Below are 14,934 nucleotides of genomic sequence, written 5' to 3'. Positions count from 1 at the left end.
TGTCTCCATACCCAGGAAGGAGAAGGAACCAATCGCCTCCGCTGCTACCGATGGCTCCGGTAAGCACCGGAGAGCGGCAGGAGGGGGGCCCCTCTCCCACCGCCAATAAAAGTGATCTTGCGGTGAATCCGCCACAGAGACCACTATTATCGGAAACCGCACCGGCCGCTGAAGAAGAGGATACCGGGGTTATGGCAGCTAGCTGCTGCCATAACAAAGATATCCCTCCTCAAAGATAGGACAGAACTGGTTAAATTGAACATGTCGACGTTGAAGCTTAACCCATGCTAAAACCTTTTTCTTTTTTTGACAGTGTGGGAAAAAGGGTCTGTGTCCTCAGTGGGGAGAATTCCTCCCACTTCCTGTCTGGACAGGAAGTGATTAGAAATCTCCCAAGTGGAGATACACATTGCAGCATTTTTTTAATTAAAATTGGGAAAGGGTTGGAACATTTGTGAGGTTATCATTACTGTCCTTTTGTTCCTGTACTGGTGACAACTGCTCCCCAGCGGGGTCATGGACAGGAGTCATGATTTAACAGAAGTATTTACTCTTCCAAAATCCTTCCAAAACTAAAAGAAAAAAAGTTTTGTCTGGAGCATATATATATACTGTATACTAAATGATGTAAGTAATAACCTAAGTCTGTTTGTTCTAGGATCGTCACTGAGCTCTATGGTCATGTCAGCTGATCACCCTGAGCTGATCTTTACACTAAGTCTTGTACGCAGTGAGCCGACCTTTAACCAGCCAGTTCAGCAGTGGAGCTTTGTTTCTGAATTTGCGGTAAGAGAAGGTTTGGCATGACATAAAACATGTTTTCCTCTTTACTTTTAAAAAGTATAGTTAGCTTTTTACAGGTGTCTTTGACCAGGTCCAAAGGGCAGATCCTAAATAGCACAACCAAGTGCTGCCAGCTGCCATGTAATAATGTGATGCCTACTCTTCAGCTTATCTCCTGTGATTCCAGAATGGGAAGCCTTGACACCTTGGTGTATCCTTGGTTTTGCAGAAAGTGGGAGGGTGGACTTTATTTAAAGAAAGATGTGGGTTTATCAAAGAAAAAAAAAAACAAACATACTCGCCTACATGCTGAAGCATCTTTGTGATGCTGCAGCTGTCTCATGCCGGCTCTAAGAGCGAGAGCTGTGCGTTCATCCGATCGATGATCAGTCATCTTTCAGTCTGCTCGGAGCATTGAACAGCAACAGTTCCTGCCCCCTGCTCTGTTCTGTTCACTTAAGCACCAGCCCATGGATGTGACAGACATGGTTGGCACCGGCTCTGAGCCACAACCCAAAAGGCAGAGCCAGCTGTCAATGGGGCAGCCTGGTGGATCCTGACCATATTGTCGGGATCTTTGAGAACTTTGGCCTATCAGCTTGATAGCGGACAATATCACACCTTGGGCCACAGGAATAGACCAGTAAATGTTTTCCTGTGACCCAAAAGAGAAGTATAGCCAAAAATGTTTTTGCCATACTTCTCTTTTCACCCATAAGTGGTGCCGTATCACTGGATCTCTAAATCCGTTGAGGAGAGTGCTGGAGATAAGGTAAGTAAAGCAGCCGAAGAGTTCCTCATGTTTTTAGCCTTTGCCAGGGGTAACATTTTTTGGCGCAAGCTGGAATCAGGCTTTAAGAAATTCCTTCCACCAAGAAGGTTTTTAATTTGTAAGTAACTTTTGTTATGATGAAAGCTACTGGAACACCACTAGAGCTGTTGAAGGTACAGATAGGATAAGCACATTATTGTGAATATAATGTAGTGTTATCGAGAATAACTGTAACTTATGTTACACAAAATATATATATATATACATATATATATATATATATATATATGTATATATATATATATATATATATATATATGTTAAAAAACCTTTCTGATAATTGTCTCTCCTATAATGTCCTCAACAGGTCCGGGATTACTCTGGAACGTACACTGTGAAACTCATCCCCTGTACCACAGCTCCATATCAAGTATATAGTCTGCCAGCCGTGTGTAATCCTCGGGAGCCAATAACATTCGACGTTGACATCAGATTCCAACAGGTTTCTACATTTAAAATGATGGATATATCTATATGGCTTATGTTACCTAATTCAGAACATTACAGGCTGAATTAATTAGTGTGTGCTACTTTTATAGACCCTTAGCCCTGGTTCACAGTGATGCGATTTCGAAATGCATTCAAGTGACAAGTGAAATAACATGATATTCCATAGGGGCCGTTCACATATATGCAGTCAGAATGCAATGCAATTGTAAAAAGGGTCCTGTGCATCTTCGGAGTGATGCAGTGCAATTTTGAGCGCCATATAGTTAAATGCAAACTGCATGCAAAACTCATAGCTATTCAAAAACAATGCGATTCCAGTGCATTTTGTAATAGTCTGTGCTGTGTTTCTGAGCTGCTTTCTAGAGAGAGACCCCGGTCATAAATCAAAATTGCAGCTGCATCCAAATCGCTTGCAAAACACATTGGATTTGCAGCTGAACTTGCATGAAGGCGCACTGGCTGTGATCCTTGAGATCGCACTAGAACTCTTTCAAATCGCACCACGTCGGTGTGAACCTAGCCTTATACTCAAGTCCAGTAAAAAGAGTTGGCACAGGATCAGGATCACCTGACATACATACTTTGATCAAAAAATATATTATGATTGGGTAGGAAAGGCAAAAGTTTTAATGAAAGGCAAATTTTAAACAATCAAATCTGCTTTTCTGGATCTTCATGTATACCGTTACACAGCTTTTATTAATAATATGCAAATATTGTGTAACACTTTATATTTGGTATACACAATTAAATATGCAGCTCTTTGCAGGGATCAAGACTCATGTTGACAGAAGTTTTTGTCAAATGCAGAATTTTACATCTGAACGCAGAGCTGCACAAACGCATGCGTTCTAATGGAAAAGTCAGCGTTTGACAAGAAAAGGTTGTGTTAGATCGGCTTTGCCTGCAATTCAAACTCACTTCAATTAGACATGCTACATCTGAAGAGACACAGTGAGTGCAAAACCAAGCAGGTCTGACACTGCTTTAGTGACGTCATCTACAAAACTCAATTGTAGTGAGTGTGTAGGTAGGTGCAGGTCTTCTCTCCTTCCTTAGGTAGGACCATGCTGATGCTACAGGGGACCTTCAGTCTGTTAAGGGAGATTGTTCCCTTGGGATTCTGTTAGTCCTGTCTGGGAAAGCAAATATCTGATTTGATATCAAATTCTCATGAGAATTAGGAGCCATCTTAATGGGGAGCCTTTAAATAGTGGATCCCATGTCATTTGGCTAGGGAGAAGAAACCGCTGGTTATGTCGGCCAGTTCAATAGAAACTGGCCAACATTCGGCCCGTGTGTATGGCAGCTGGTCCAACAGAAACTGGCCATTCGGCTGGCTTCTGTCGAAGGGTCCTGCCGAAAAAGGTATGCCGACCAGCTCGCGATCACCGATCTCAGCCAATGGCAGAGAACACTGACCGGAGTGTTCTGGCAGGGCGGGGGGGGAGGGGGGGTGTTCCCCTGTCAGAACACAATAGCATAGCAGGGGAGATTGCTGTACTAAAATCTGATTGTTAGTACATCAGCTCCGATCTGAGCTGTCAATTTTTTTCATTCAACACACTGGGTTGAATGAAAAAGAAAAAGAGTAGTGTGTACGAGGGCTGAGGGATACTGCCTTGAGCCAAAGAACTTCCTGAGGATCTGTTTTCAGTGGGCTAGTGCTATACGGTTACACCGCGTACTGCCACCCCTCCTGCGGAAGCTGGCCTTTGGTAACATTACAGTGTGATACCATATAGAGAGCTATTCTGCACTGTACTGCTGTGCAATGTGCCAATCATTTAATTATTGTGACTGTTCCCACTCTAAACAACAACCAGAAAGTCTCCACTTGGAGGCGTGTGTGTGTAATTCTTCCCGAGTGGATACCTTAAACGAAGCCCTACATACAACTAGGAATTTGCTGACCTGCGTTTTGATGTGCATTTCAAACGCATGTAAAATACAGGAATACATTACCTACTGACATGAGCCCTTACCACTCTCCATATTCTGTTTAATTCATTTATTTATTTTTAACCCTGAGAAACCTCTGATCACAGAAACTAGTACAAGTGATGCATTGCTTTCCATTACTCCCTAGGTCAGTGATCCAGTGGCTGCAGAGTTTAATTTGAACACCCAGCTGATACTTCTATCTAAAAAGTCTCTCTGGTTGTCGGATGGATCGATGGGATTTGGCCAAGAAAGTGACATAGCCTTTACTGAAGGTACGATATCTGTACTCCTGTACACTTGTGATGAAATAACAGTATTTTGATGCACTAAATGTATTGTGTATAATTAAAAATGGGTTTGTTTGGTGCGGTGTGGCCCGGATGGATCAGTGTAGTGATGATGCGCCGATCTCATCACATCGCACAGTTCCTTTTCTTCTTTCTTTAAACTCTATTGAGATGTCACACAGACATCTCATGAAGTTCAATTTAAATGTCATCACACACCACCACAATGCAGTGGTTTAAACCAGGCAGATAGGGAGACGAAGCATTCTGCCTTGACTGCGCTGAAATAGCCGCCCAATGCAGTCCCACCACATGTGATGTGAATGGACCCTTTTTTAGGAAAGGTTGACATTTTTTTTTGTAGGAAGTTATTGTAAAAATGAAATGTTCTGTGGCCACCTAGATTTCTTTTTCCTATTCTCCAGGGGGTATGACATAAATAATTTAAAACTTTAAAACCTGCATCAGTATTTGAAACCTATATAGGTTTTCCTAAAAGTTAAAGGATAAGTTCACTTTTTTTATGATCTCCTGCAGACTGTCAGTGTAAGCTGTCTGCCCCATACACCGTACAGCCAGGCAGTTTCACACTGACAGGAAGACTTAATGAACTACCAGAGAGTGCTCAACAGCTACAGAACTACAAGCCAATAGCCACAAAGGATGTCAGGACTTGTAGTTCATTCAGTCACAGAACTCTGAGCTGTTTTCAAGAAATGACAGCTGTTGTGGGGAACTTCTCCCTACACTGCTGTCACAGGGAGAGAGAGCAGCAGGGAGCGGCTGCAGCAGTGGGAACATGTTACATGAAAATGGGTGAAACATGTAACATGTTCCCAAAGGTGAACTTATCCTTCAACTAACCCATGATATAGCAAAATCATAAAACAGAGAAATAAACCATGAGAATGTCCTGATTGTTGTACTCTTCCTAAGGTACAGATGCAAAGAGTTCTCTTTATTTAGTCATGATGAAGAAGGGTTGTAGTCTGGTATAATAATGCAAAGATTAGTCAGGCCTATGTCCCTGGCCACATCAAAAGATAGCAGGCAACCTTAGTCACCTGCGTTTAAGTATTCTTGTCACTTGTCTAACTTTTTCCAAATGACAAGTTTGTTTTAAAAGTGAAATTGTAATTTTGTGGAACAATAACAACATGGGTATTGCATGCACATCATACTACTCCTCCCACTGGGCCGGTACTGGCTATCCTCCCAACTCTAATACAATAGTTTGGGCCACATGGTCACCATTACTTTATGACACTTTAAAAACTGCATCAGTATTTGTAGCCTATATTGTTTTTTCTAAACACCAACTAACCCAGGGTATAGCAAAAAAAGAAAATAGAAAAGTTATCCAAAAGAGCGTCCTGATTGTTGTAATCTTGTGAAGTAGCATTGTAATTTTTTGGAACATTAACGATATGGATACTGCCCTGCTCGTTAGAGCTTACAATCTAGGAGGGAGGGTCAAGTGATACAAAAGGGTAAAAAAAACTGTGAGGGATGATCTTATGAAGAAAATTAAAGTACAGTTGTTACGTGGAGGCAGGATAGGCTTCTCTGAAGAGAAAAGTTTTCAGGGATCGCCTAAAAGTGCATAGCTTTGGAGATAGTCTGACAGATTGGGGTAGGGAATTCCAGAAAATGGGAGAGGCTCGGAAAAGAAGTCCTGGATCCGAGTATGGGATGAGGTTATGAGGGAGATAGAGAGCAGGAGGTCTTGGGAGGAGGGAAGAGAAGATTAGGTTGGTATTTTGAGACTAGGTTAGTGATGTAGCTGGGGCAGGGTTGTGGATGGCTTTGTAAGTTATTGTTAGTATTTTGAATTTAATTTGTTGGGTGAGTGGCGGCCAGTGGAGGGATTGGCAGAGAGGGTTAGCAGACACTCAGCCGTTTGTAAAGTGGATGAGTCTGGAAGCAGCATTTATGATGGACTGAAGGGTGGATAGCCTATTTAAAGGTAAGCCAATGAGGAGGGAATTGCAGTAGTCGAGACAAGAGATAACCAGGGAGTGAATCAGGAGCTTTGTGGTTTCATTGGTTAGAAAGGGACGTAGTTTAGAGATGTTGCGGAGGTTGAGGTGGCAAGCTTTGGAAAGGGATTGGATGTGGGGCCAAAAGGAGAGTTCAGAATCCAGGATAACACCTAGCACCCTGGCATGTGAGGATGGGTGGATGGTTGTGCCATTGCTCTTGACAGAGAAATCAGGGGAAAAGGCATGTGGGGGAGGAAATATTATGAGCTCAGTTTTGGACACGTTGAGTTTGAGGAATCTGTGTGGCCTCCACACAGATATGTCTATTAGTAAGTTAGTGATGGGTGAGGAGACTGATGGAGTGAGCCAAGGTGTAGAGAGATAGATTTGGGTGTCATCAGTGTAGAAATGATATTGGAAGACATGGGAGGCTATCAGCTGACCTAGGGAAGCAGTGTAGATTGAAAATAGGAGAGGTCCAAGAACAGAAACTAGGGGGACCCCGGCGGAGAAAGGAAGAGGAGAGGAGGAAGTAGAATTGTAGTTGACACTGAAGGTGCGGTGGGATAGCTAGGATGAGAGCCAGTAAACATCCAATAGATGTGTCAGCAAATTATTCCCATTTTTAGTGCCATTAGAGCTTGCATACCTCCAGACAGGCTTTATCTTTGAGTTCAAAAAGCAGATGTAACTTGACCAAATATTAAGTAGGGGATCTAAACAAATCAGGGGTCTAATTTGTTTTCTCATTTGTTTAAAAAGTGCCGTTTGTTGCCATGATTATACAAATGTGATATGTCATAAAACTTTGTTATTACTGAATTTGGCCTATGAGCTTCAGTAAAGAGCCTGTCTTTATATTATGTATAAACCAGATCTTGACTAAATATTTATACTACAGGTGACATAATTTATGGTCGGGTGATGGTGGACCCTGTACAGAACTTGGGTAATTCATTTTATTGCAATATTGAGAAAGTCTTCCTGTGCACTGGAGCAGATGGTTATGTTCCAAAATATAACCCGTCCAACGGTGAATATGGCTGCCTTGCTGATTCGACATCTCTTCTGTACCAAATAAAAATTTTGGTGAGTTTAGTGGCAACCTTACAATCAAAGCTGGTTTTAAGACTTATCAACTTTCCCTACTGTTACATAAGATTGAGCAACATTATTAATGTAATTGCAGTCACTCTTCTCAGCTGTTTTCTGCTACATTGGGTGTGGATCCTGTCTCTATGAGTATCTGCAGACATCACTGCTTCTCAAAATCTGTCAGACAAGTTGGAAAAACTTGTCTGCTAATGTTTTTGGAAAGGCTGGCTAAAATACATTCATAGGGGTGCTAAGATCATACCAGACCTTCTAACTGCCTTCTTATGTGTGTGGCTGCACTAATATGCCCTGTAGAGGCTTTGGGAAATAAATTACCTTACATGAAATACAAATTATAAATATACTCAAATATGCTCAGCCTCTGGCCCTAAGCCACAAATATATAAAAAAAAAAAAGTGTTCTTTGTAATATTCATTATGGTGTCATGGGTATAAGAAGTAGTTCCATGGTGGTAGATTTACATCTGATTATTTTGTTTTTTATTTTTATGTATTTCTGCATTTTGTATATGTCTATAATAATATTTGTCAATTGACTGCCCACAGGACAAAGCACAGCCTGAAACCCAGACTAGCAAGTTTGGCAGTGTGGGGTTTAACGCCAGGCTTGCTGCAGATGATCCGGAGGCGTTGCCTCTAGTCAGACAGCCGGGTTCAGATGGATTTAAAATTGACTCCACTCCTTTGTTCCAGGTGTGTTGTTGCTTACCAAATCTTAGTGAATTAGTCATGCTCAGAACTGATATGTATAAATGTTACTGATGAAAGCAGACTCTGCATTAAAAGTGTTTAACATTAAAACATACACCCCTTTACCCTCCTCATCCCCCCTCATTATAGGAGAAGAATTCACAGTTTTATAGTATGAAACCGGTAAGACCGCTAAAGCTTTATGGTTACTATTCCTCATCACTACTTTGACTTATTTTGAGTGCATGCAACCAACATAAGGGTGGGAGATATAAATTACTACACAGAGAGACTCCAAAAAAGCCTACACATAAAAGCTGGATTTGATTGTGCTTAAGAGAAGAAAACCCAACAGAAACTAGACTTATATACATATAATAAATGATCTTTAATTTACACTTTTATAAAACATCCATCAAGGGTAACCAACATAATAAAATTGTATAATTGTATTCTAAAAACATATATGATATCCCATTGGATCAGTCCAGTGTATAAATACCAACATATTGCATGCCTAAACTTATTAACACATTTCTCTGTATTTTACCGCTTCCTCAAGACAGGGTATTGAAATTCAACTTTCCTTTAAAATGTCCTGTGCCAAATTCATGAAAGCCCTGCAACAGTTTTGGTTACAGTTCCAACATGTACAACAGATTTCTGCTGTTTTTATATGTGTCAGTTTTACAATGCAAAAAGAATTACTTCCAGTTTGAAAATAATGAAACTGGGTGTTTTTAAGACAAAATGGGTGGAGCTTGATGGGGAACTCAGAGAGACTAGCCCCTATGCACAAGGCCAGGTCCAAAAAGATATAGTTTGATCAGTTGGGTGTGGAAAAACTTAAGTGGCCTACACAGAGCCCTGAACTACACCTTTGAATGGGCACAAATTACCACAAGCACACTCCAAAATCTAGTGGAAAGCTTTCACAGAAGAGTGGAGGCTGTTATAGCAGCAAATGGGGAACCAAATCCAAAATAATGCTCATGGTTTTGTGGAATGTTTGAAAATCTCATATAGGTGTGATGGCCTGATGTCAACAAACTTTTGACCATATACTGTATCTGAGCTGGGACATCAGGAGTAATTTTGGTGTGCTTGCTGGTCTGTTGTTGTTAAATGCATGAAAAATGTGTATTACTCACATGAATGTCTTAAAAAGCATATTCTCTGAATGTTCTACAGGTGTCTACAGGACGAGAGTGGTATATACACACAATATATACTGTACGGTCTAAAGAAAATGCAAACAGAGGCATTGGGAAAAGAAGCGTTGATTATCAGTACCATTCATTATTGAATGCTGGTCCTTCAGGAGGTTCAGTAGCTCGTAAGAAAAGAGATGTCAGTGAAGCCCCAACGATTGCTCAGGATATTGGCATGGATAACAACAGAGGAACCAATATCCAACATATAATACTGGAACGCAGCAACAAGAAGACTGCTCCAGAGAAGGAAATTACTGTTGATGGGATTATTCCTAGAGAGCTGAATAAAAATGAAAGTGAGGTCAACGTGGTTATCATTGTAGTCATCCTGGCAGCAATATTACTACTTGTGGTCTGTTTGATAGCCATTATTGTTTTCCTGCTTAGACGCAAGGAGAAATCTAAAAAGATGGAAGAAGGTCAAGAATCAGGAAGTAGTGAACCCATGATGCCGCATCGTGGTTACAGTACCGACAGCTCCGAGGTTTGACATTGTGTAGCCTTGATCATGCCATAATAGAGTGCCTCAAAATAACTATATTTCCAGTAAATGTCTCTTTCCAGAACACATATACGTACCCTGTGCCACATGGTCAGTCTGCTCTTAAATACCTCATCTCTATTTAATGTGTTGGATGGACCATGAGGAGCACAGATGATACAGGCGCATGAAACCAATGACTTTGTACAGATGGACGTTTAACAAACCCGACAACCTGAACTCATGCACTGAACATGAAGAGGCGCTGAACTTTAACTATAAATGAGGATCATCCTCTTGTATTTCTTTTATATTATTTAAAAAAATTGAAAATATGCAAAGGTGCTGATAGCTCATCTGTCTTCTTAGAGAGTGAGCTCATTCTTAATTAACCTCGGAAGTTCAATGATGATACTATACATTTCAAATAAGTATTGTGTTTGTCAAGAGAGTTTTGATGAGTATGAAGATACTTAAATTCATTCTTTTGTCTTTTGCAATATTTAAAATGATGACATGGTCCAGTTACCGCACATGCATTTGCAATCATGTTGTTCCATGGTATGCCAAAGATTCCTAATGGCTACAAAGTGATAGTCTAGGAGAGGACATGGCTTATTCATAGTGTAATTTTAGCTTTTCATATGTGGTCGTTTTCACACAGTGGACTTGTTTTAAAGTACACCTGTAGTTGAGGAATAAAGGAGTTAAGTGGAGGAGATGTTCATTGTACTTGGTTCTTTCAGGGTTTTTTATAGTGACATTTATTAAATACATCAAAATACTCAGGTACATGTCATACAAAGGTTCTTTCAGAGATTTAGTGTGTGTTACGACGGTGTCAATCTAAGTCCGTTCTCTTGCATGTCTCTATGGCAAGGTCTAGGTTTGACCAGCACAGCTTTAGAATGTCACGTTTAGGTCACGATAATTCATTAACTTCACTGTATTTTCATTACTGTGCATATTCATTTTAGGAAAGACAGACCACCTGAATTCTTTTGCATGCATCTTATAATATTTTACAAAGTTTGTGTGTTCAAAGTGAAATTTACAAACCTGATCACACAGGTTATTACTGTTTATAATACATCTACCTTTCGGCTGGAATTATTTGACTTTAGTAAGTGAAATTGAAGAGAGCAGAATCGTTTTTTGGGGGATACAAAATAATGATCCATAAAAACTAAATGCTTGCAGTAGTTAAATATCTAACAAGAAAAATAACAATTGTATCTTCATGCTGTTTTAATGTAAGTAGAAGAATATTGTGCATTAAAAAAAAAACAAATTACTCAAAAGTGCCAAATCCTCCCACAACCTACCTCCACAGATCTGCTATAATAAATGTGCATGAAAAGGCTGAGCTTAACATCTTTGCAGGAAGAGCTCAATGTATGGAGGAAGTGGTTTAAAGTGGTATTGAAAGTGATATTTAGAATGATATTGAAAAATTCTAAACGTGTTCCAAGATCATGGGGTAAAGGGAAAATCTTCATTTAAAAAAATGGCTTTAAATATACTTTATCATCATTCTTCCAAAATACTCAAAAACTCTAGAATAAAAGGCAAGTGTCTGTCTTCTCATCTTTGGTGCTTTATAGTATCCAAATTGTTTGCTTCCAAACTGCAGGTGCACTTTAATAGGGCAAAGAACTGTGGTGCAGTAACTCTTATGCCCCGTACACACGGTCGGACATTGATTGGACATTCCAACAACAAAATCCATGGATTCTTTCCGACGGATGTTTGCTCAAACTTGTTTTGCATACACACGGTTGCACAAAGTTGTTGGAAAATCTGAACACGGTGACGTAATACACGTACGTCGGGACTATAAATGGGGCAATAGCCAATAGCTTTCGTCTCTTAATTTATTCTGAGCATGCATGGCACTTTGTCCGTCGGATTTGTCTACACACGATCGGAATTTAAAGGATCGGATTTTGTTGTCGGAAAATTTTATAGCATGCTCTCAAACTTTGTGTGTCGGAAATTCCGATGGAAAAAGTCCGATGGAGCCCACACACGGTCGGAATTTCCGACAACAAGCTCCGATCGCACATATTCTGTCGGAAAGTCCGACCTTGTGTACAGGGCATTAGGAATCATTTCCTGTTGGTCCAATTATACGAAATTGCCAAAAGCAGATATGCATTTGCTTTAGGTTACTGTACACCATTGCCCTTTGTGTTATGTTACTAAATAAAGGCCATGATGAGCAAAGAAGCTTATGGTGGTACAGGAAGATGAAGACATGCGTGGGTTATTTACAGGGTATCCTCACTGCTGTAGAAGTTATAGGAATAAACACGAGACAAGGTTCCCATGAACCAACACTAGGAATGTAGTCACATAGAGGGTTATTTACTAAAGGCAAATCCACTTTGCACTACAAATGCACTGCAAGTGCACTTGGAAGTGCAGTCGCTGTAGATCTGATGGGAAGCTCTGCTGATTTTATTATCCAATCATGTGCAAGTTAAAATGTGGTTTTTTATTTATCTTGCATGTCCCCCTCGGATCTACAGCGACTGCACTTCCTAATGCACTTGCAGTGCACTTGTAGTTCAAAGTGGATTTGCTTTTACTAAATCAACCCCATAGTGTTAAATAGCCTTCAGTCCTGATTGAGCTACAAAAGCCGAAAGGGCAATCGTACAGAAGTTGATCAATAGATCGACTTCTGTGCAACCACCCTGCCCATACATGGATCAAAATTTTCCTGGCCCCTGTTGAACCGGCTGAATTTCAAACCATGTTTGGCCAACTTAAGACTGATAGATAAGAAAGGTCCCTACTGTTAATGGCAAACAAACTGGTGTTAGGTTATATTTATAAATTATAAAAAAAGTAAGGGATCTTAGATCAGACAATGTTATGTGCATTAAGGCCTGCTGGGTTAAAGTAGCCCAATTATTTTGAGCTGGCAGTGCAAAAAACAGATTGTACCACAGCACAGAGATACTTAACATGGCACGTAGTGGTGCTCTGAAATGCAGGTGCATGGAGTGCCATTTTAAACTGTGCCTCAATGCAAAGGTTTATTTGGGACTCTAGTGTTTGTTGAATACAGCTGTGACACATTTTTTCCTGAAAAAATATCTAAAATCACCCCCTTGTGTTTTAACCCTAATGGACCTATACAATGAATACTGTTATACAGTTGACTTTTAATGGTGCATTTCCTGTGTATATACTTTCATATGTGTGAGCTCCTGCACATACATTTTTCAGTGCACCTGTGCCTCAGTTTGTATTTTTACGTCATTTTGTACCTTTAGGAATATTTTTGTAATATTACAACCCAGTCCTGTACTGACTGCGTTTATAAAAACGGTTTTCATAAATGTTCTCTATCATACAGCACTGAATATCTAACATTCTCCCTGGAAAAACAGTTTTCCAATGTTTGTACTCAAGCTATAATAAAATAATTTGTATGTTGGACCTAGAGCCACCATGTGGTCTGCAATAAACTGTTTTTTCCCTATTTGTTTATGAGTGGTTATTATCTACTATGAGGGTCATTTGTATGCATTCTTTTTAATAATGTATACAAAAAGGTAAAGGGGGATCCCCCTTAGGAAGACAGTGATAAGCTCTGTGTCGTCACATGTAGGGGAGGGGCCAGGGCGGTGGAGGAGCTCGGAGACATGCTCGTTTGTACAAGCTGCTAACACATACAAGTTTGGAAGTCGTTTGGAGAGGAATCCTATGCTTAATGCTTTTATAGTTTGGTGTGCTGGAAGTACCTAAAATGTCTCATACTAGTTTTTTATGACTGCCTGTCGGAGGTCTTTGGCTCAGGAGAGCTTGGTGATTATCCACGTCATTCGGTGAACGTTGCATTCCCCTGGGACACCTGCTCTGTCTTTAGTACCAGCATGGGATTCAGCGCTACCTGCCTGTTTTTGGGATAGAGGCCCGGACCGGGTTTGAGGTCACAAGCTTTTCTTTCTTGCTGTTTGGTAAGCTTGCATTTCTTATGGTGGTCACTTTTTGGATACGGTGGTGGTCTGTCACGGAATCAATTCAATCATTTCAATATATTTATGAACTTTAACATCTCATCAACACTTTTTAAATATTTTTTGATCACTTATTGACTTTTAATTACTGAACCATAAAATTCATTTTTATGTAACACTCATTTAATCATTTTTATTGAACACTTATTTATTTCACATCATTATATATTTTCACAATTAAGTTTTTTCACTTAATTTCTATGAAGTGATTTATCTATCAATGTCCAATATTGATGTTAATCATATATTATCAATATTTGGGATCTTCACTTATTTAATATTTTTTCATTTTTTTCTTTTTAACCTTAGCGCTGCTATTGTTTTCTTTTTCTTTTTAATAATGACAATGGTATTTCCAAGTGCTATCAAATACCCAGGTAGTACAAAGTGGAAAGAAGGGAGGGTGAACCACTGAGTTCCACCTTAATAGTTTACACCAATTAATGCTATATTTTTTACAAGTAGGTAAAGGAGAACTTGAGTAGCGAACTATGATTGTGGTAGGGGAAGGTAGTGTGTGGAGGATATGGGGAAGGGTGGAATTCTACTGTTGTACTTGAGTAGAAGGAGAGAAATATAAGAGGGTGGAGAGAAAGGGGGTGAGACTGTAAGTGGGTTGAAGGAGAAGAGAAAATATATAAAGGGAGGGGTGCTCCAAACAAAGGGTAGCTGGGGACTCCACCTTAGAGAGGAGATAAAGTAGGAAGGGTGGGGGGGAGATAGAAGAGCATGGGAGGGGGGGACAAAAGAGCAAGAGGAGTATGAAAATAGGTAGAAAGATCAGGTAGGGGTGCTCTGGGAATAAGGGGTACTGTGGAGGGATTAGACCAAGCTCAGCCTGTTCCCATTTTGAATCAAGCAAGAGCAATGTTACATGGCTTTAGACAAGGTTAATTGAAAATAAAAGATTTTTGAAAGACTGTTGAAATAACCTCATTAGTTCAAACTTTCAGAGGTTTGTGCACTCAAAGCACACCACTGACCGTCCTGCCACCATTTTTGTTTATGTTCCCATTCATCTTGGATTTGTGGGTGCTCTTGTTCACCTTGGAGTGTTCATACTCAATTTGCATTCTCCATCATATATAATAAGAAGAGAAGAGATTTTTTTATAATGGTCCCAG

The 14,934-nt window shown here is 40.0% G+C and overlaps 1 protein-coding gene across 1 annotated transcript in view; it reads left to right on the top strand.

Moving 5' to 3' along the window:
• FREM2 (FRAS1 related extracellular matrix 2) overlaps window positions 1-13,272 on the top strand; it is a 293,022-nt gene extending 279,750 nt beyond the window's left edge. The window contains exons 19-24 of the mRNA XM_073613282.1: window positions 659-786; window positions 1,923-2,057; window positions 4,155-4,281; window positions 7,180-7,367; window positions 7,941-8,087; window positions 9,276-13,272. Coding sequence (XP_073469383.1) covers window positions 659-786; window positions 1,923-2,057; window positions 4,155-4,281; window positions 7,180-7,367; window positions 7,941-8,087; window positions 9,276-9,788 — 1,238 coding nt within the window. The 3' untranslated portion in view covers window positions 9,789-13,272. The remainder of the gene's footprint in view (window positions 1-658; window positions 787-1,922; window positions 2,058-4,154; window positions 4,282-7,179; window positions 7,368-7,940; window positions 8,088-9,275) is intronic.
• Window positions 13,273-14,934: the final 1,662 nt, after the last annotated feature.

Source organism: Aquarana catesbeiana, linkage group LG02 (assembly GCF_042186555.1).
Source record: "Aquarana catesbeiana isolate 2022-GZ linkage group LG02, ASM4218655v1, whole genome shotgun sequence".
Taxonomy (NCBI): Eukaryota; Metazoa; Chordata; class Amphibia; order Anura; family Ranidae; genus Aquarana; species Aquarana catesbeiana.
The sequence above is the reverse complement of the archived record's forward strand: the minus strand, read 5'-3'. Positions and strand labels throughout refer to the sequence as shown.